Below are 20,199 nucleotides of genomic sequence, written 5' to 3'. Positions count from 1 at the left end.
GGACAACAGCCCGTCAGTCAAGTAAACGTCACGCTCTCAGTCGAGTGTTTCCGGGTATTCAGAGAAGAAAGAAAAAAATAATCAGTCTATCGCCATGATTCACACAGAAACATCTGTCATACGCTAATAACAGTTTTATTGACTGTGTATTCGTGAGAGTGGAAACCCACAGGTGTTTTGTCAATTAGACACTGAGGGTAGAGTTTGCAGTGGATGGTTGGAGCGCGGGACGGCGATTGTACAGTAAGTGGCGCGTGTTGATGTTTGTGTTTAGCAGGCGAGCTAATGCTCCGCGAGCGGAAACTCACACATATTCTGCTTTGAATGCTCACATAAACCACACCACTACACACACTTAAAGAATGCACACGGGTATGTTGCACGTGCTCGTACTGGATCAGAATAGCTATTTGATGATACGAGAAGAGTGGTTCGGGTTGTTAGCTGTGTTAGGCTGTGGCTGACTAACGTTATATGTCAGTCAGCCTGAGAGCAGAGAGGGTTTTACTAGTAAACACAGTGTTGTCAACCCCATAGTGGGTTTTATTCCTGGCTAAAATATACCGTGGGAATTATGTTTCCCCCCAAATACCACAGTCACTATTGAAAAAGCATAAGTTAATAACTTACAGGGTCTGATTCAAACATTAAGAATCTGTCAGTTATTTCACATTTAGTTTAATATCTCTTTTTTTATATACAATGGCTTGTGGCTAGTATACATACTGTAAAATTACTGTAAAAACAACAATGTGATCTTTTTATCGTAAGCTGTGGTTACCATGGTGAATTTCTGTTAGAGGTGGTAGGGATGTAGTGACTGATCGATTCAGTATTGAATAGTCAAATCAAGTCAAGTTTATTTGTATAAAGATATTCACAAAACACATTTTCACAATCCCTGAGACACATTCCTTGAAAGCTTCACCCATTTTCTCACACCAATTTTACAAAACCACTGACTCTTCTGGCAAAATCAAACAGAGCTTTCAGATCATACACAGGTCAGTCAATATATAAACACTACAGTGCATTCATTAGACATTACAAAAAATTAAATAAAAGTGGAGAACACAGCATCCAGATCATGTAGTTACTAATTGTACAATTACTTAAAGTATAGTGATCACCATTTAGTACGGTGAAAATACTGTATACTGTATGTACTGCAAGTATAGTATTGTATTGAATATTGTGTAGTATTATAGAATTTCTGTATATTCAGCACTTGCATATGGTAAAAATGCACTAGCCCAACTGCAAAAGGTCAGAGTATTCTAAATCAAAAGCATTTTACAGTACATTCAAAAAGATTTTCCAAATGCAAGGTCAGTGTGAGTTTCATTCTGCCTCAGCATCACGTCTTTGTGCTGGATCCGGCCTCAGGACAAAGGCAACATTGATGCCCTAACCCTAACATTGATGTCCCTTGCCAGGCCGGATCCAGCCTTGACAACACTGCTCTTTCTTGTCCTTATCCTCTTCCTCTTCATCCACCACCTCTTCCTCCTCTCCTTCTCAGATAGTTCCCATCCATTGTTCGTATCAACATTCAGTGCACCTGTGTCACCTGTGCAGTCTGAGCTGGCCTGTATGTTGTACAGTTGGTTTGATCGCATCTTTAGAAACGAGAGTGAACAATTTTGAGTCGTTGTGTGTAAACAATGACAATTGTGTTATAGTTGTTTAACTTCCAGCTTGTTTACCATTTTCCAACACAAAAGCAATGCATCACAGTGCGAAATGTGTTTTAGTAAGTGAGAATGTATTTAGAGTTTTGCAAATGGTTAAATGAATAAATGTAAATGTTAATGGAGTCTACTGTCTAACTACCAGAACTTTTTTTTACCAAAAGAGGGATTTATATGACAAAATATGTTTAGGCCACTGAGCATTTGGTTCAGAGAATGGAGTTTAGTGTTTTAGCTATTGAGAAGAAATGTAATATCCTCATGTCTTATTGTCGCACTTAACAGATTTGAGCTGGGCGATAATTTTATATTGTTTTACAGGAGTATGAATAAAGTTGGATGCATGTATCCTACTATATATATATATATATATATATATATATATATATATATACACACTATATGTGTGTATATTGCTTTACGTAAATGTACTGTATATGGGTAGTTGCTTTACATTTAAAGGGTAAAAATGAATGTGTCATAAACATTTATAAATGAATATACTTGTATAGTTCTTGTATAGTATAGACACTACTACAGAGAATTGAACAAAAATATTTACTCAAAACAGAAATAGTTTATTATCCATTGACAAGACTGTTGGTAGATTTAGCCTAATAATTCACACAACGAAGGGGTAAGGTAGCACCTTGGCTTATTACATGGTTTATTATATGATGATGATGATAAATCTTTGAAGACTAATTATTGGCATATTAAAGGGATAGTTCACCTAAAATAAAAAATTGCCATTACTCACCCTCATGTCGTTCCAAACCTGTATGACTTTTGTTCATTTTAGAAACACAAATGAAGATATTTTTAATGAAATCTGAGATATCTCTGTCCTTCCATTGAAAGTCCATTTCACTAAAAGTTCATGCATCAAATGAAGACATCGTAAAATTATATAATTCAAGTGGTTGAATCCAAGGCTACTGATGAGACACGATCACTTTAAGATGAACAATTTAATTAAGGCGTTTTTTCAGAAACACCATTGTTTGTTGAACATACATAGAGCACATTGGTAGAGCACACTGCGTGTCAAATAAGCATGTTGAAGTATATGTTTAAAATAATTGGACTTTTTGGAGTATCAAAGTTTTGATTTCAGTCAAAAGATACTCATATTGTTATTTATGTGTAAAATAAGGGTTTGAAATGACATAAAGGTGAGTAAATGTTGTTGACAGAATTATTATTTTTTAATTAACTGTCCCTTTAATTGGCCTGGGTCTGTTTGAACTACAAATTATTAATGACTGTTTCCCTTGAGGTTCAGTATTAATTCATTTCTATATCTTTGCCCAAATATATGCATGATAGAAATATTGCACTGTTGTCTCCCCACAGAGTGTCTTTTAATACAATAAAAGTGGCACGAAATGCACCATGGAGGAGGCCCACCAAATGTGCAGAGGAACCTTCAGAGAACAAAGTCCTTCACTGGATCTGAGGCAGAAGAACAGCAGCAACCACAGCAGTCCCAGCAGCAGCCCATGCCGGTTACCCAGCAACAGCCAGCAAATGCCAATCACCCCCAGTCACCGGTGACATCTTTTGCTCCATCTGCAAGTCCCTCTGCGCCACAGTCTCCCAATTATCAAATCATCATGAGTCGGAGTCCGGTCACTGGCCCGAACATGAACATCACTTTACAGAACGTGGGACCAATGGTTCCAGGGAACCAGCAGATCACCCTCGCCTCCCTGCCTCTCCAGAGCCCGGCGTCCCCTGGCTTTCAGCATCAGCCCCAGCAGTGGAGGTTTGAGCCTGGGTCTTCGTCTTACATCCAGGTGACGTCACCCTTGTCCCAAAGCCTACAGCCTCAAAGTCCCACCCAGCACAGTCCGGTCCCCATACAGGCTGTGCCCAGGCCGAACGCTCCTGTGTCGGCTCTGGGAGTGTGCGGTCAAAGCCCGACGCGGTTTGTGGAGGCAGGGATTATGGTTAGGCAGCTCAACTTGGGCAGCCCATCAGCCCATTTTGTGTACCAGGATGGAGCAGGATTGGCTCAGCTGACTCCGACCACAGCAGGAGGCGTTCAGCTGACCTCACCTGGGACTCCGGGGGCCATCAGAGAAAGACGCCTGTCCCAGCCACACTCTCAAACCGGGGGCACCATACACCATTTGGGCCCGCAGAGCCCGGTTGCGGCAGGGGCTGCTCTCCCGACTTTAGGCAGCCCTGGGCATATCACCACCTCCAATCTGCCTCCTCAGATCAGTAGCATCATCCAAGGCCAGTTAGCAAGACCCATGATTTTTGAGAAGACTGCGCAAGGCGTTGTGGGATCATCTGCGGCAACCTCTTTCGGGGTCCCATCCGCCATCCCTCCCTCCAGCCCATCCATGAGCAACCCTCCCCAGGGCCTTGCCAGCCAGTCCATGACCCCCACCAGCATGAAGAAGATGCAGCCGAAGAAGCTGGAAGAGATTGCGCCCTCAAACCCAGAGGTGGCACAGTTGAGGAAGCAGTGTCTGGAGCATCATGGGAAGAAAATGGACAGTCTGAAGGAGGTGTTTAAGGAGTACCTGATAGAGCTCTTTTTCCTGCAGCATCTGCAAGGGAACATGATGGACTACATTGCCTTCAAGAAAAAGCCTTGTGTGCCTCTCTTCACCTACCTGAGGCAAAACGATCTTGACCTTGAAGATGAAGAGGATGAGGAAGAGCAGTCTGAGGTCATTAATGATGAGGTAAAAGAATGCATTGGGCTCTTACTTTCTGTTTTCAAATGCACTCTTCTTTGTGTAAGGCTCAGTGATAAGTGTCCACAATAAACCTTCTATTGTGTCCAAAAAATATTTTAGAAAACATTTAGAAATACTGTTTGTAAGAAACGTTTAAATGTGATGGGGTTTAAAAGGCATCATGTGGTGTAACGTCAAGTAAAAAAGAAAAAACATTTTTATCATACACCTTGAATACATTACACACTCTTTATTTTAAAAACAGTTTTAAAATGTATATTTTTAAGTAAGAAAACATACACTACATTTTAAACGTTTGGGGTCACATGTTTTGAAAGAAGTCTCTAATGCTCACCCAGTAATATTGTGAAATTTGTGGGATTCGCAACACATGACATTTTACAGCCTTTTCACCGTCATAACAAGGTAAAATATCTGATATTTTAAGTCACAGAGCTCTTCAGGTGTCCTCTCTATTATATCATTTCCTGTTTTTTGTTTGCTTTCTTGGTCAAATCACATGACATGATTTGGTAGACTTTTCCCAAATGTCAGTTTTTTTCCCATCCAGTGATGCAGTCAGTGTTTTGTTAAAATATTCTCGAGAATTTTTTTATCAAACTACTAAAAAAAATTCATTTTAAGGAATAGTATTCCTTAAAGGATGGTTTCTCTCTTCATTATAATATCAAGACAGCTGTATCACTCTGATATTTTTACTTCATCTCCCCCAATAATATCAAAATAAATGTTTAGAAATCTATGTATTTTTGACTAAATTAATAGATCCAGATGATCAAAATGATCATCATGTCTCTGACCCATGAAACAACTTTTCTTTGTAGAGAACTGGTCTCTATTTCTTTTGCAGACATCAGGATGTATTTTCTGTGGTTTTGTATCTTTCATCTGTTTCTATGACAACCTCTCAGGTGAAAGTAGTGACTGGAAAGGATGGACAGACGGTGACTCCTGTTGCTATAGCTACACAACTCCCACCCAACGTGTCTGCAGCGTTCTCCGGTCAGCAGCAGTTCCAGGTGATGGAGGCTTCCTTACTGGAATTGTGAAGGAGGATTCATTCAGAACATTTCAAATATTTTTAACACTCGTATGACAGGGCGTTTTAATTATGTGGTTTGAGAGAATTGTGACATTGGACATAATTAGGCAAGATTTTAGTTAAGGTTAACAGAACTGTTTTTGCTCCGTGTGAATGAGCCTCACTTTGGTTTGTCTTCCATCTCACAGACTCATGTCGGGGTGGCAGGTGGCAGCATCTCTAACCCTATGGACATGGAGGCTTTCAAACGGCAGCAGGCCATGGCACAAGCAGGTAGGGCGACGTTGACGCAGGGCAAAGGTGGAGGCCAGTTTTCTTTTGTTTTCTTTGTTCTTTATCCCCCTTTTTATTTTATGCCTTTCTGTTTGCTGTTGTTAGTTTCCTTTTCTCCCCTTCCAATTTGCTTCTGCTTACTCAGTATTCCGGCATCTTTTCCCAGCTCTGTGTTTGAAGCCTGTAATCCAGAAAACAGGGAACGGAGCTTCCCAACAGCTTCCTGCTGGTGTGCAAACATCATTGCCATGTGCCAAGTGTTTTTTTGTTTTTTTTCTCCTTCTTTTTTTTTTCTTGTTCTATATCTCATTTTTTTGGGAGGGAGGTCTTTTGCGTTTTGAGGGTATTGTGTGTTTTGCATCCCAGATCAGGCTAAGAGGTCCCGGATGGAAGTGGGTCGGCATGGGATGATATTCCAACACCCCGCTGTAACTGCTTTAGGATCTCCCGGCGTTCCCCTCCAGCAGCTCATGCCGACAGCGCAAGGTAGGAGCGCCGCTGCGTCTCGGGCCAGGTCCGCTCTTGTGTCCGTTATTCAATGCTGCTGGAGGTCAGGGTTCATTCCAGAGTTCCCAAAGTTGATCCCACCTTTTTTTCCAAGCATCATCTACCAGTTGTGATCCACTTGTTGGGACTCAGTTCAGTCTCAGTTCTCATCTCAAAATCTTTTGCTAACCATCAAAGGGACAGCTGAGCAGAAGATACAGCTGAAGATCAATTTGGAAGACATCACTTTTTTTCATTTATGATTTGCTCATTAGTTCCTTGAGCCATTCACCTCATTTGTGTACGTTCTTCTTCGCCATAATGGCATCTCTGATTCCATCCATGGTTCATCAGATGATGAGCCCCAAACTGTCCTCTCTACTGGGATGTCCTCTTTCACACCGTGTTTGTTTTCCTTTTAGTTCTGCGGTTTTATAGTTGACATCTCCTCTCCTGATCCTACAAAGATCCTCCTTCACTTCCCTAAACTCACTGCATTCTCAAATTGGAATCTCAATGCATTTTCAATCTTGGTTCCCTCCATCTAGCAAGTTATTTTAATTTCTCCTTGTTTTATCGTCATCATATTTTCAGTTCCCACCCTCATCTTCGGTTTCCATAAAATTCCCTCATGACCTGATGGTGAGGAGCCGATAGTGGCGCTCAGGAAAGCTCTTATAAACAAGCAAATTAACCTCAGAAAGCTCCGGAGTTGAAAACATTGCTGTAGTTGGTCATTTTGCTCATGATGAAATGCTAAAAGAGGGAGATACTTTGTGTTTACAGCTGGGCTTTACCTTCTTGTGTGCTAAACTTCCCTTGTCATTCCTCTGCTATACCCTCTGCTTTGCTGTTGTTTAGCACGTGTATTAACGCAGATGTTTCAGACATTACCTGCTTCATGCATGTTCATGAAATGTGTCGGTGCTTCAGTCGTGTCCATTTCCTTTCCTTCTTTTGAGTTCTTCTCCTGTTTTTTATTTTGTTTTTTATTTTTTATTTTGTTTTCTTGATTTTTGTTTCTTTTAATATCTAGACTTTTCCACTTATGGATAGATCAGTGGTAATGCATGATTAGTTTTGTTCTTCATAGTAGTATTCTTAAGCATTGAATGAAGTATTTTAATTTTCACATTTACGAGTTCTAATTTTCCATTATTAGAACATGTAAATCTACCTTGAGTTTTGTTATTTAGTCATTGTGACATGATCTGTATTTTTCATTAATGATCCCTTTTCTTCAGCATTGTGTAACACATTGCTGGTTACTCATAACATCATACCCATAAAATCAAAAGTTTGGTTGAAACATAAATGGGTAAAATGTCTATTGCTATAGAGTTCTATTGCACTTCACAATCAAAATAAATGCTTTTAAGTATTGTGGCGTTATTTTCATGACAATTAGACATCTTAATGTTTGATTTAAATGTTTGTAATAATTATGTAATAAAAAAAATAAAGCAAAAAAATAAAGCAAAATGTATATATATAAATATATTTTACAGGCTGTGATGTGCAAAGAAAATGTGTAAAGATTTAAAAATGTTACATAGTCATAGCCGCATAATACAATTTAAATAAAATCTAACATTACGGTAATGAGAAATGGAGTTGAAATGTTCTTAATTGTCAAAAATAATGTAAATTCAAATACTAATCTTTAAAAAGCAAAGTAGAATTTGCAGGTGAAATAGGAATTTGCATGTTCTTTCATTTTATCTAAAAACAAGAAAAAATGTTTTAGGATATAAAGTGTCACTTTCAAAATTTGGGCCTTTCAGGTAAACTGACAAGACAATATATGATTTCAAATTCTTCATTTTTTCCCTTTGGAATTCTTCCTTGCCCCATATCCCTCTATCTGTCTCTCCTCTCTTTCCTCTCTCTACTCTGTTTCCTTCATCTTGCCCCGTGAAACAGGAGGCATGCCTCCCACCCCACAAACAGTCCAGATTGGTGGGCAGAAACAGAACCAGCAACAGTATGACCCATCCAAAGGTCCCCCGGTCCAGAACGCCGCCAGCCTTCACACGCCACCCCCGCAGCTTCCAGGCCGCCTACCCCAGGGTGGGATCCCCATGGCGGGTCTGCCTCTCTCCCTGTCTCAGGGTCAGGCCATGTTGGTGGACCAGCAGGCTCCGATGTCTGGAGGTCAGCTCCAGGTGAAGGTTCAGGGTACTGGGGCCGTGCTGGCTCCAGTTAACCCACACGCACAGCTGCAGGCACAGCTTCAGCAGATGCAGTCAGGACTCCACCTCCAGATGCAGCAGCAACAGCAGATGCAGCAGTCGGTCATGCAGCCTGGACAGGCAGTGAGTATGCTTAACAAACTGTGCCAAGAAAACATTGCTTTCTAACAAACTTTAACAAACTTTTAACAAACTTACCACATTGAGAAGTATGTCTTCCAAGTTTGAAAAAGCTTGTTCTGCTTACTGTGATAGTAATAAAAGTGGGTTATGATGGGCATGTTTGTGATTTGGCTCTTTAGCTTTTGGACTGTCAAAAAAAAAAAATTCGTGAAATTTTTCTGATGACACTTTTGGAAACTAAAAAGTGGTATAAAATCAACACAATGTTCACAATTTTATATCGTCAGCAAAACCATTATGAATATATCATGAATATACAATATATATTGCACAGCCCTATTACAACAGTAGATTTTTTTACAGTTCATCTTCTCTCTATTTTTTTCAGACTGTGACACTTGTTCGTCCTGGATCAGATTCCTCCCAGCCTGCCCAGCGTTTGATGTCTAACTCTCTCTCCAACGCTGCCATGTCTCCTGCTCCTCTCACATCCCCGTCCTCTCTACCCTCCCCACACCCTTCTGTCCCGGTCCGCACCCCCTGTACTGGCCCCAGCCTCTCCTCTGTTGCCCAGTCCAAACTCGCTTCCACGAATGGCACCACCGGGCTGAAAATGTCTGGGCTGGGTCAGAATCCGGTCGGGCAGAACTCACAGGAAAGCTCTCAGGACAAGCAAGCAGAACAAGCCAAGTTGGTGAGAACAATTACAATATGATCTTTAATATGTTCGGTATATGTCAGCTAAAAATAGGTTACTTTGTTGTATGTGCTGCCTGTAATATCTCAGACAAGATTGTCACATTGCATTGTAGGAGAGTCACGTGCACCAGCGCATTTCAGAGCTCCGTAAAGAGGGCCAGTGGTCAGCTAGCCGCTTACCCAAGCTGCAGGAGGCCTGCAGGCCCAAATCCCACTGGGACTACCTCCTGGAGGAGATGCAGTGGATGGCAGCTGACTTTGCCCAGGAAAGGCGCTGGAAAATTGCTGCTGCCAAGAAGGTGAGAAGACTCGCACTCAGTCTCCGATATTAGCAATGTCTCAGACAGTATTAATTGAGCTGATTGCTCTGTGACTCCTAGCATAGGTAACACCTCAATGCATTCGGACACTATGTAATAGTGACAGTGACAATTAGTTATAGAGCAAGCTAAGATTCTGCTTTGATTTTGAGTTCAATGTCATCTCTGTCTGTAGCTTGTGCGCACATGTGCACGTTACCATGACGAACAGAAGAAGGTGGAGGAACGCGAGAAGAGAGAGGAGGAGATGAGGCTGCGGCACATTGCCAGCACCATCGCCCGTGGGGTTGACTACTTCTGGTCCAACATCGAACAGGTACATTTACTTATTATTGCTACCAGTATTATTTCGGTTATTTTATTATTTATATACTATTATAGTATTTATTATTTTGAATGAGCTTTTATTTCTATAATTTTAGTTTAATTTTATGTGCTTTAGTATTTTTTTAAATATTTTAATTAAGATTTGATTTGTTTTTATTTTATTTTTAGTAATTTTAGTACTTTAAACACTTTTTTTTCCCCCAGTAAGTAGCCAAGGCAACATTTCTAATTTTTCATAACATTTCTAAGGGGCCATTCACACAGCTTTGCGCTTTGCGGTAAAAAAAAAAAGAAAAGAAAAAAAGGCTCAGGTCAGTGGAAAAAAACGCAACGTCTAGAGAAGCATTTTTTAAAAGTTGAGCTTTTTTTCTTATTTGGGAGCTGCGTTTTTTGGAACGCTATCTTATGGACGAGACTCTGCAAAAGACATGAGACCCGAGTGCAATGGTCAAACACTTCCGTCTAGTGCATGTTTACATTGAAAAACAATGGATAAGAAGTGCAATGAAATGTAAAAACGTGAATAATTGATTTCTTTCCCTCTTACCACAGGTTGTGGAAATCAAGCTGCGTTTTGAGATCTATGACAAACAGCAAAAAGTTCTCGGCCTGCAGAAGGCTGCAAGTAAAGGTGAGATTAAGTAATGATTATATCTGACCTGTCTTAACTGTTTGTCAGAGTTCATTCATTCAGAAGAGACGATGTATTGTTATAGGTCATTGTGCTAAACCGGCCCAGTCATCCGGAGAGAAATCGGATAAAGAGAGTAAAGCGGTAAGATCTTCTCCATGAGTTCTCAAAGATCCTTCCTTATTGCTGCTCAACTCATCCTCTCATTGTCCACAACAATCTTCAAACCTCTTTTTCCTCCTTTAAGCAGGAGACTGGCCCATCCCGCAAGAGAAAGTCAAGCACCTCGCTGTCAGATGTAGAGGGTACATACTGCATTTCTACATAGTCAGCTTCTGTATGCGCGTCTGTGTGCACGCTGCTGAATGCTCTGTTGTTCTTTTGCAGTTGAAGATGAGGAAAGTACAATAGAAGAACAGGAGGCTACGGAGGGCGCAGCTGATCAGAAAGCCGAGCTGGCCGATCTAACAAAAGAAGGCAAGTTTTACATCTCAGACGTTTGGTCATGTCTTTGACCGGAAATAAATTTTGATATTAATATTTTGGAAAAATATCAGACTATGGGCGAATACATAGTATTCCATATTTAGTGATTGACTGAAATATATAGCTGCTTTTTGGCATTTTTAAGGTCATTGATCATGCTGCATTGGTCAGTTATATAAATCTATTTGTTTACTTGGCAATGTTTTTTTGTTTTTTTTATAAAAAAAAGTTTAATAATTTTTTTTTTAGTAATTTGATTGAATTTTGAGATAAAATTAAGTTGGAGTTTTGTGTACTTGTTTATGTGTAACGGTTTCAGGCTATTATACGTCTGTATTATATTGGCCAAGGCAAGTTCGTTCTCTAGTTATCAGCCACTGAAAACTCAAACTACTACTACTTGGGCTTTATGAAATCCGTTCCCATTTTAATGGTTCAATTAATTAATGGCCCTATGAAATTAGTTTTAACTTAATAAAGTACTAACTTTGTGTTAGTATTATTATTACATTGAGACATATCTAAATTCTACTGTTCAACAGGATAGATTTGTCATAATTTCTGCAGGTTAAAACCAAACTTTCAAACAGACCTTTGAGTTTCTTGTGTTTGATATGCAATAGTTTTTCTCAAATGAAACTGTAAAATACTTGTGAAGTGACTCAGAGCGGCTCTGGAGAAGTTCATGCATTCATGTCCTCTTAAAGTGAGGCGGCAGAGGCAGAAAACACTGCGAGCGTCACGCATGCTTCAGTGTGTGTGTGTGTGGTAAATTAAATTAGACAAAGATACACTCAGAACATGCAGGATTCATATTTAAATAGTCTTTGTGGTTTAATATTCACTGACACTAGTCTATATCGCAATTCGAGTTGAGTGTACTGACCTACTTTTGATTTATTCATCCAAGATTTGACAAATTCCGTGAAATTCCGCATTATATAGTGAATTCTGATTTTATGACTGGATTTCGGGATTCCGTCCGTGTTTTCCGCATCGCGGAAATCAAAGGGCCCTACACTACTATAAACTATGTGTCTGTGTCTTGTAGCTGAAGTGCCATTGGATGATCTGGTGAAGCAGTACGCTGGTGCTTACGCCGAGGGCTTTGATTGGCCGCAGCCTTCCATCCAGAGCGAGGATGAAGACAGAGAGGAAGCTGATGGTTTGTCTTAAGAACTAACGCAATTGTTCATACATTCTCAATAGAAGCCCTGAAATACAAAAATATTCAAATGAATCAGTACTTTTGACTGTATTGATTTGATGTTGCAGTAACAGTTTTTTTTAATGCTGTTCTCTGTTCAGACATGAATTCTCCATTGAACAGTCCACATGATGCAGTGCTAATAGACTCTTTGCTAAGTATGGATCAGTACCGTGGGGCTGAGCGGATGGCTTCTGGCCCTGATGGGAAGCCCACAAAGGATATCGCTGAGGTTGCTGCAGCAACAGACCTGATTCTGCCCAAAGGCAGCGCCAGGACCACTCTAACTGTGAGTCACTTATGCTGTTACTCACAGGGACTGATTTAAACAGGAAGATTAAATATTCAATTGAGTGGTTGTTTCATTCAAAGTGGGCTCTCTGTGTTTGATTGTCTGATGACTCATTATCCCTTTTCATCTCAGAGTCGTTCCTCTCCTCCTGCTCTTCTGCACGGCTCTCTGAGAGAGTACCAGCAGGTCGGGGTGGAGTGGCTGGCAAACCTCTACCGCAAAAACCTCAATGGCATCCTGGCAGATGAAACCGGTCTCGGCAAAACTGTACAGACTGTGGCTTACTTCGCTCACTTGGCCTGCAACCAGGGTACCACCACCAGCCACTTCTAGCACATTTATAGACAATAAAAATGTTTTCTTAAGGTGTCAGATTTTTTTTTTTGTGAATTTAAGAATAAAATGCAACACATTCTGGTGTCATGTGGGTGTGGCAGGTATTTGGGGGCCTCATTTGGTGGTGGTGAGGACCTGTAAGCTGCTGAACTGGGAAATGGAGTTCAAACGCTGGTGTCCTGGACTGAAGATACTCCTGTACCTCGGCAGCCGAAGGCAGCGCAGACACAAGAGATTGGTATGAACCATGTACTTTCACATACCAGACTTGCTGTAAATCCAGCCCTGTTGTCAGCATTTTTTTTTTTTTGTGAGTTGGTAGGTCATTTAAATTCTTGGTTATGAAGTGGGCACCTTTTTTTCCTGTTGTCTGTTCTCACTTTCCCACTGTCGTCTAATGTGTGCAGAGGTGGTGTGAGCCCAACAGTTTCCACGTGTGTGTGACATCATACAAGCTTCTGCTGAAAGATCAGTCTCACTTTATGAGGAGGCGATGGAGGCACCTGGTGCTGGACGAGGTGCAGCTCATCAAGAATATGACTGAGAAACACTGGGAGACCATCTTCAACATAAAGAGGTTGGGAAACATGGCAAAACACTGGAACAGTTTTCCATTTGGTATCTATTGATGTCATGTTTTCGGGATTTTTACATTTGAGAAAATATTTACAGTACATTTGGTATATTTCAACTGCTGTTGTTACTGTAATTGTTACTATAACTAATACCATCAAATTGTTGAAATAAAGCTAAAACATAAATATTAAATACTTAAACTAAAAAAATAGACTTAAATTAAATGTTTGACATACTAAAATTACTAAACCTGAAATAAATATAAATCAAAGCAAAATTTAAATATTAAAAAAACTAACAGAAATGACAAAAGCACATAAAATTATTCTAACTAAAATGTAAACAGAACAGAAAATATCAAAATAAAAGCTAATTCGAAATATTAATAATACTTTTATTTATTTATATATATATATATATATATATATATATATATATATATATATATATACAGTAATACTACTTATATGTAAGTATTATTAAATATATATATTTCTATACAATTTTGCCTAAAATAATAAAAACTAAAAGCAATCATTTTAATTTAGTATTTTATATATATATAGATGCTTATTTACACCTTCATATTGGTGCATCCTTACTATTTAAGATATATTGTAAAAGTTCGAATTTTTTATATGATTTTCTCAACAGTCAGCAGAGGATCCTCTTAATCAACACACCTCTGCAGAACACTCTGAAAGAGTTATGGACCATGATCCACTTCCTCCTGCCTGGAATCACTCACCCATACCTCAGCTTCCCCATCAAACCCGGCACCGATCAGAACCAAGACTACTGCCACAAACTGGTCATCAGACTGCACAGGGTGAGGCCTGATGGAAGTTGTTTCTGATGACTTTAACACAGGATGTTGTGCCTTTGGTTAACTACCTTTCACAAGCACCTCGGTCATAATTTTGTTTTCTTCCTTTCTGCTGTAGATGATTCAGCCCTTCATCCTGCGCCGTTCCAAGAGAGATGTAGAGAAGCAAATGCCCAAGAAGTACGAGCACATTCTCAAGTGCCGTCTGTCCAAGAGGCAAAAGAGCATGTATGAGGACATCCTTATCCAGCCCAGGTCAGTACAGGACACACTCAGCCAAACACACCTTAACCAGCTCATCTACAAGTCATCCATTTTGAGTGTTTTTCTGTTTTTCTACTGCCCTCTAGTGCACAGGAGGCTCTAAAGACAGGACATTTTGTCAGAGTCCTGGAGGTTCTTATGCAGCTGCAGAAGATCTGCAACCATCCAGACCTGATCCAACCCAGAGACACACACAACTCTTACATATGTCAGCCACTTCAGTACAACACCCCATCATTACTGCTCACCGCACTGCAGCAGGACCAGTGGAAGGTAAGCAAGAGAAATAAACCCATGGACTGTGCTAGATAGAAGATGTTTGTTGACTAATAGGCCATTTTCTGTTCCAGACTGTAGATATGTCACTGTTTGACCTGATAAGTAACGAGGGCAAGTTGACTCGTTATGAGGCAGAGGAGGCTCTGCCAAAACTCAGAATGACCAAACAGCTGATCGAAGAGATCTACAGTGCACGTGACCCACCAGCACGACCCAGACCATGCAAGATCAAACCTATGAGGTGTCCATTCTTAAAGACCCACCACTCTCATATCGTAATGAATTCTGTAATGTAAACAAGCATGATGAACCTTGACTGTGGTTAGCTGTAAATTCCCCTACAGTAATAACAGGGCATAATGTTTGTAAATGAGACAAAACCTAATAATATCACAATACAGTGTTAATACTGATGTTGGTGCAATTGTTTTCACACCAAAATTATGTAATTATGGAACTGGTTCTTGTTAAATATAATGGGTATATTTCTTAATACATTGGGTTTTTTTTTTCATGGTAAACAGTCTACGCGGTATAGTAGTGAATATTACTTGTTTTTATTGAACATATTATGACATGTATGATGGGGAGATGACAATGTACCACAGGAAAGGACCAGATGAATTGATGCTGACTGTTGGATGTTTGTAACTTCAGGTTGTTCCAGCCAGTGCAATATGGGACTAAACCAGAGGGACGTCTTGTTCCCATGACTAGCAGCACCACTCAAGCCCCTCGTGCCACTGCTGTGACTACTGCCCCCACCACCACTACCAACCCTGTTACTGCTGCTCCTAGCACACAACCCAGGGGCAAATCACCTCTTACCACAACCACTTCCGCACAGGGTAAGACCCTACCTTCTTACACAAACGTGTTCCCACACTTAGACCCATAACTTACACAAACGTGTTCCCACACTTAGACCCATAACTTACAATCTGCAAGTTTTTGTGAAGTGGTATGATATTTTTGCAGATGCTTTTTGATGCAGATGGTCTCCTCCCCAGAAAACATGCTCATGTCAGTTATTTGTTCCTAGGAATCTCTATTTACATGTTTTTTTTTATGTGTTATTTGTTGCCATCTCTGATCTTGGTGTTAGTTAATTACTTAAACTAATATATCATAAGTGATGTTTTCTGAGGCTTCGCTGAAATCCCTAACCCTAGAATTTTCATTTTCGTTTGAACTATAAGTCAGCATGAAATGGAAATTACTGTATTATTTTTTTTTTTCTTCTATATTTGTCAGTTGGGAATTGATTGGATCAATGTTGTTTGTTAATTGCTGTTATCTCATGTGAGTTGCACACATCATCATAGAAGAGATGTCACTGCAAGATTAGAAGGACAAAGGTATTTAACATAAATAATGCGCATGGATAAATAATTTATTATAAACACTGCATCTTTCCATAAATTTTGATTTCATGGTGATCTTAAGCAATCACATAGCAATGCAGTTTATCCTTGCGCAACTTTCTAGCACTGTGGCAAGCACCACTCAACAAACATCTGTATAATATAATAAATAATATAACATTGATTGTATGTCCCAAATAACAGATTTTCTTTAATCTTCCACCCCCATTACATTCACTTTGAGTGGTCTGTTGAGATTGTTAACTCCACCTCTTTTTCCTTAGTCTCCGCAATCAAAAGCTCAACAGGACCACTCTTATCGGGAGCCACCCCTAACGCCCCCTCTACCCCTCTGGCTATGGGTGTGACCGGGGTCACTGCTATGCCTGCTGTGACCCCTCACGCCCCTGCCGCCCACCCCCTCCAGCCCAGTTTGGTAACCCAGAGGCTGGTGCTCAGCTCCCAGGCCCAGGCACGCTTGCCTAGTAAGTGGCCTCCCCATCACCGACAGCAGATCGGCCCTCTCCTCTGCACTCTCCCTTGTGCACCTGCACTTAAACGTTTTCTTATTATCATGCGCTCAAGCACAGCAGTAAACACCCTGAGTAAAGATCAGAGACAACGGTACGTCTCTGCTGAAGTGGGCTAGCTTTCATACAGACCTCCACCAGAGAAACTAATGGTGAAAATTCAACCCGTAGTGTGTCTGCAAACAAATCGACACCGTGTCTGCTGGCATATCTCCAGTCTGATTTGAAGTGTAAAAATCTTTGGCTTCAGCAGATGACCTACGGTGGTTTCTCTCCTCACCCTTCGTAAACAAGCATGAGTCCACCAGATCTCTCTCCGGACTGCTCCCGCTGCCTCCAGATTTTCACTTCTTTTTTGGACATATTTATTCCCTTCCCTTTATTCTGGTTTCCGTTCTGCATTTTAATGACTAATCTCTTTGTTTTTTGTGCAGTTCAGCTGAAGGGATGATCCAGAAGCTTTCTAATATGGTTTTGCCTCCCTATCGTTTCAGTGCAGCTTTTCTTCAGAGCCGTTTATTTCATTAGCCGTTTTTCCACTGTCGGGCCAGGGCGCACTAGGGCTAAAAATGAGCTGGGTGGGGCCAATAGCCTCGGACCTTGAGCCACGAGGCCAAAATCAAGTTGCGTTTCCACTGTCGTAGCAGTAGCCCCGCGGCGCTACTGCTTGATCGCAAAATGAACATCAAAGAAGTGAACGTTTGGTCTTTGCTTAAAGACTTTAAGACTCGATATTTGACAAATGATTTACAAGGAAAATGTTGCAGCTGACACAAATGAATAAATTACTGTCAGAGTGCACATCAATCATTCTGAATCAAACTGGTGTTTATCTCACATAAAAAGAGAACATGCATGCATAATTCAGCTGCACCTGCTTCTGTTTATCTGTGATACAATATTGATAAAATATCATGTTTATGTCACATTTCTTTAGTAAGAATTACATCTCTCATGTCTCACTATACTGTTATCCTTTCAGCTAGAGCAGAGGGAGCTCACAGACAGAAAACAGGAGTTATATGAGTAACCGGAGTATATGTAATTTATGCCATGTGGATGCATTAGTCCAGTATAAACAACGGCACAGGGAAGAGAGAGATGAAACCAAATAAATACATGCATATGATTTGTCTTTGGTCTTAATCTTAATCATATGTGTATTTATAATGGCAATGATTAGCATAAGTATCCTTTAGCATTGCATATAAATACATTTCTGCATCATACTGTGATCAGAATCCCCATCGAATTGCAATCAGAAATGATTTCATACACTCGCTGGTGTCTGAAAGTGGGTTTAGAGCTAAAAATTGTTTTCAATGTCTTCAAAGTTTTTGTTAGCTGGTAGCTTGATATAAAAACATGGGAAATGAGCAGCGGTGTTGACCATCTCCTGACTCCGATAAACTCTGCCTTTGTTCATGACCACTCCTCAAGCCCCAGTTGGCCAGCTTTGGACCAAGGTATTTGGCGGGCTAAAAACCCCTGGTCGTTGACCTAGAGGAATCCCCGATGAGGCACTATCAAGCCACGGACGTGACAGTGGAAACGTTACTGGCCCTGGCACGCACTAGCACGCTCACTTTTGGCCCGACAGTGGAAACACGGCTATTGTCCTTCTGTGGGTGAAAAGAGCATCAGGCTTGTGGGGGCTGCTCCCCATGTCACATGTAACTATTGTTACATGGAAAACCTTTTAAACGAACAAAGATTTGCACCCACTTTTATTCGCTCTGCTAAACAGGTCAGACTGATTTCAGTTTGTTTGTTTCAGGTTTTTATTTGTAAGGTTTTGTTTGTGAAAGTGTCTTTCGTTTAACACACCCTGGTCACGCATGTTTCTTTCCGTCCTCACCCCGAAACTAACTCAAATGTTTTTTTTGTTTTTGGTTTGTTTTTCTCAGAGAAATGTTTAGCTGCTTTGCACAGTAATTTAACATTAGTAATTTTTCCCTACTGAAGGTGGAGATGTGGTGAAGGTTGCTCAGTTAGTTGGACAGGGCCGCATCACCCAGCCAGAGACCCCTGTGACCTTGCAGTTCCAGGGAAACAAGTTCACCTTGTCCCCGAGTCAGCTGCGGCAGCTCACCACCGGCCAGCCCCTGCAGCTCCAAGGTACACTCGGTAATGTCCAGCCCGTGTTCATCCTCTCTCTGTCTCATTTCATTGCCATGTTCAATCACTTGTGCCAGTTGATTTTATGTGTGTTCAGTGGCCTAATGCGACACTTATATATGTATGTGTCTGCATTAGGCAACATCCTGCAGATTGTGTCAGCCCCCGGACAGCCTCTTCTCAGGCCACAGGGACCACCAATGGTGATGCCTACCGTGCCCCAGGCTGTGCCTGTCCAGAACTCCTCAGGCACGCCACCCTCTGCCACCTCCACACCACAAGGTGAGACACTGCTCCATCTTAAAGCTGATTGTTATTCTCAATAGTGATCGACCATCACCTAAATCAGTGGTTCTCAACCTTTTTGACAACAAAAGGACATTTTAAAGGACATCCATGTAGGTTAAAATGTTTCTGCAACTTATTGTTGCAGTACCTGCTTTTAGCTACTTGTTTTCAATGTTTGTTTGTTGTTATTTATAGCAAATAGGACTGGTTATATAAAAAAAAAAAAAAAAAAATGGTATAATTAAAAGATAACAAATAAAATGTATAATTTAACATAAAATTATAGTAAAATGATTTCCTGAATGATTCCATTCCTCTCTCTCCCCACAAATTGTGCTAAATGAAAATAAAATGCAAAAAAACTCAAATAAATAATCTAATTACATAATTCCACAAATTTCAAGAGCTCTGTTTTTCAGGGTTCACCCTCCTAATGCTCAATTAATTTACATGACCTTTCGAGTTATTTGTGATTTTATAAGCTTTTATAAAATTATTTTTAATCACTAATAGACAATTTCTGCCTGATTATTAAATGCAAGTAGACAACATTTTTATGTAGTAAGCTCACTTAAAAACTTTAGTTAAAAAAGTTTTAGAATTTGTGTCATATGTAAATGTATCTTGTATAATCTTAACTGCTGTATTTTACTTTTTTTGTTTAGTTTTTATTTTACTTTTTTTTGTATTTATGCAACTCTTGTATTTTTTTGTAACTCTACCTTATTAAATGTTAGAGCTTGACGTTGCTAGGCAAAATTATATTTATAGAAATTTTAAAAATGAAAGTTTTATTGTATTTATTATTTATTTCAGTTCTAGATATTTTCGAAATCAGTCGAATAAAAAAATGTAAGCCATTTTGTGCCCCTTTGAAAGTGTGCTGAGTTGTTCCCGGCCCCCTGGTTGAGAACCACTGACCTAAATATGTGATATTCTACTGCTGTCTTAGATCATTTAAACTTTAGCTCTCTTTCTGCCTGTTTCCATAAAGCAACCAACATGGCAACCACAGCCACTCCAGCTACCACAGACACGGAAACAAACGCTAAACACTCAGCTAACGCCACAACACAGGTAAGTTTGGAAGACATGTTAAAGGAAATAATGACGTCCATTGAATAGTTGAATA

The 20,199-nt window shown here is 40.2% G+C and overlaps 1 protein-coding gene across 16 annotated transcripts in view; it reads left to right on the top strand.

Moving 5' to 3' along the window:
* Window positions 1–56: 56 nt before the first annotated feature.
* ep400 (E1A binding protein p400) overlaps window positions 57–20,199 on the top strand; it is a 35,203-nt gene continuing 15,060 nt past the window's right edge. For 8 of the 16 annotated variants that reach the window (XM_084389475.1, XM_084389474.1, XM_084389486.1 and 5 more), the window contains exons 1-26: window positions 57–243; window positions 3,048–4,393; window positions 5,320–5,427; window positions 5,639–5,723; window positions 8,133–8,524; window positions 8,913–9,218; window positions 9,337–9,522; window positions 9,719–9,859; window positions 10,423–10,501; window positions 10,587–10,645; window positions 10,749–10,806; window positions 10,889–10,978; window positions 12,039–12,152; window positions 12,296–12,483; window positions 12,619–12,796; window positions 12,924–13,060; window positions 13,230–13,399; window positions 14,053–14,227; window positions 14,343–14,479; window positions 14,575–14,761; window positions 14,839–15,008; window positions 15,425–15,615; window positions 16,416–16,616; window positions 18,624–18,788; window positions 18,918–19,061; window positions 20,062–20,144. In XM_084389475.1, the coding sequence (XP_084245601.1) occupies window positions 3,080–4,393; window positions 5,320–5,427; window positions 5,639–5,723; window positions 8,133–8,524; window positions 8,913–9,218; window positions 9,337–9,522; window positions 9,719–9,859; window positions 10,423–10,501; window positions 10,587–10,645; window positions 10,749–10,806; window positions 10,889–10,978; window positions 12,039–12,152; window positions 12,296–12,483; window positions 12,619–12,796; window positions 12,924–13,060; window positions 13,230–13,399; window positions 14,053–14,227; window positions 14,343–14,479; window positions 14,575–14,761; window positions 14,839–15,008; window positions 15,425–15,615; window positions 16,416–16,616; window positions 18,624–18,788; window positions 18,918–19,061; window positions 20,062–20,144 (5,058 nt within the window). In that variant the 5' untranslated portion in view covers window positions 57–243; window positions 3,048–3,079. The other 8 variants (XM_084389478.1, XM_084389481.1, XM_084389479.1 and 5 more) reach the window with 6 other exon arrangements.

This window comes from Rutilus rutilus (genome assembly GCF_951802725.1).
Source record: "Rutilus rutilus genome assembly, chromosome: 19".
Lineage (NCBI taxonomy): Eukaryota > Metazoa > Chordata > Actinopteri > Cypriniformes > Leuciscidae > Rutilus > Rutilus rutilus.
Note: the sequence above shows the minus strand (reverse complement) of the source record. Positions and strands in the feature narration are given on the sequence as shown.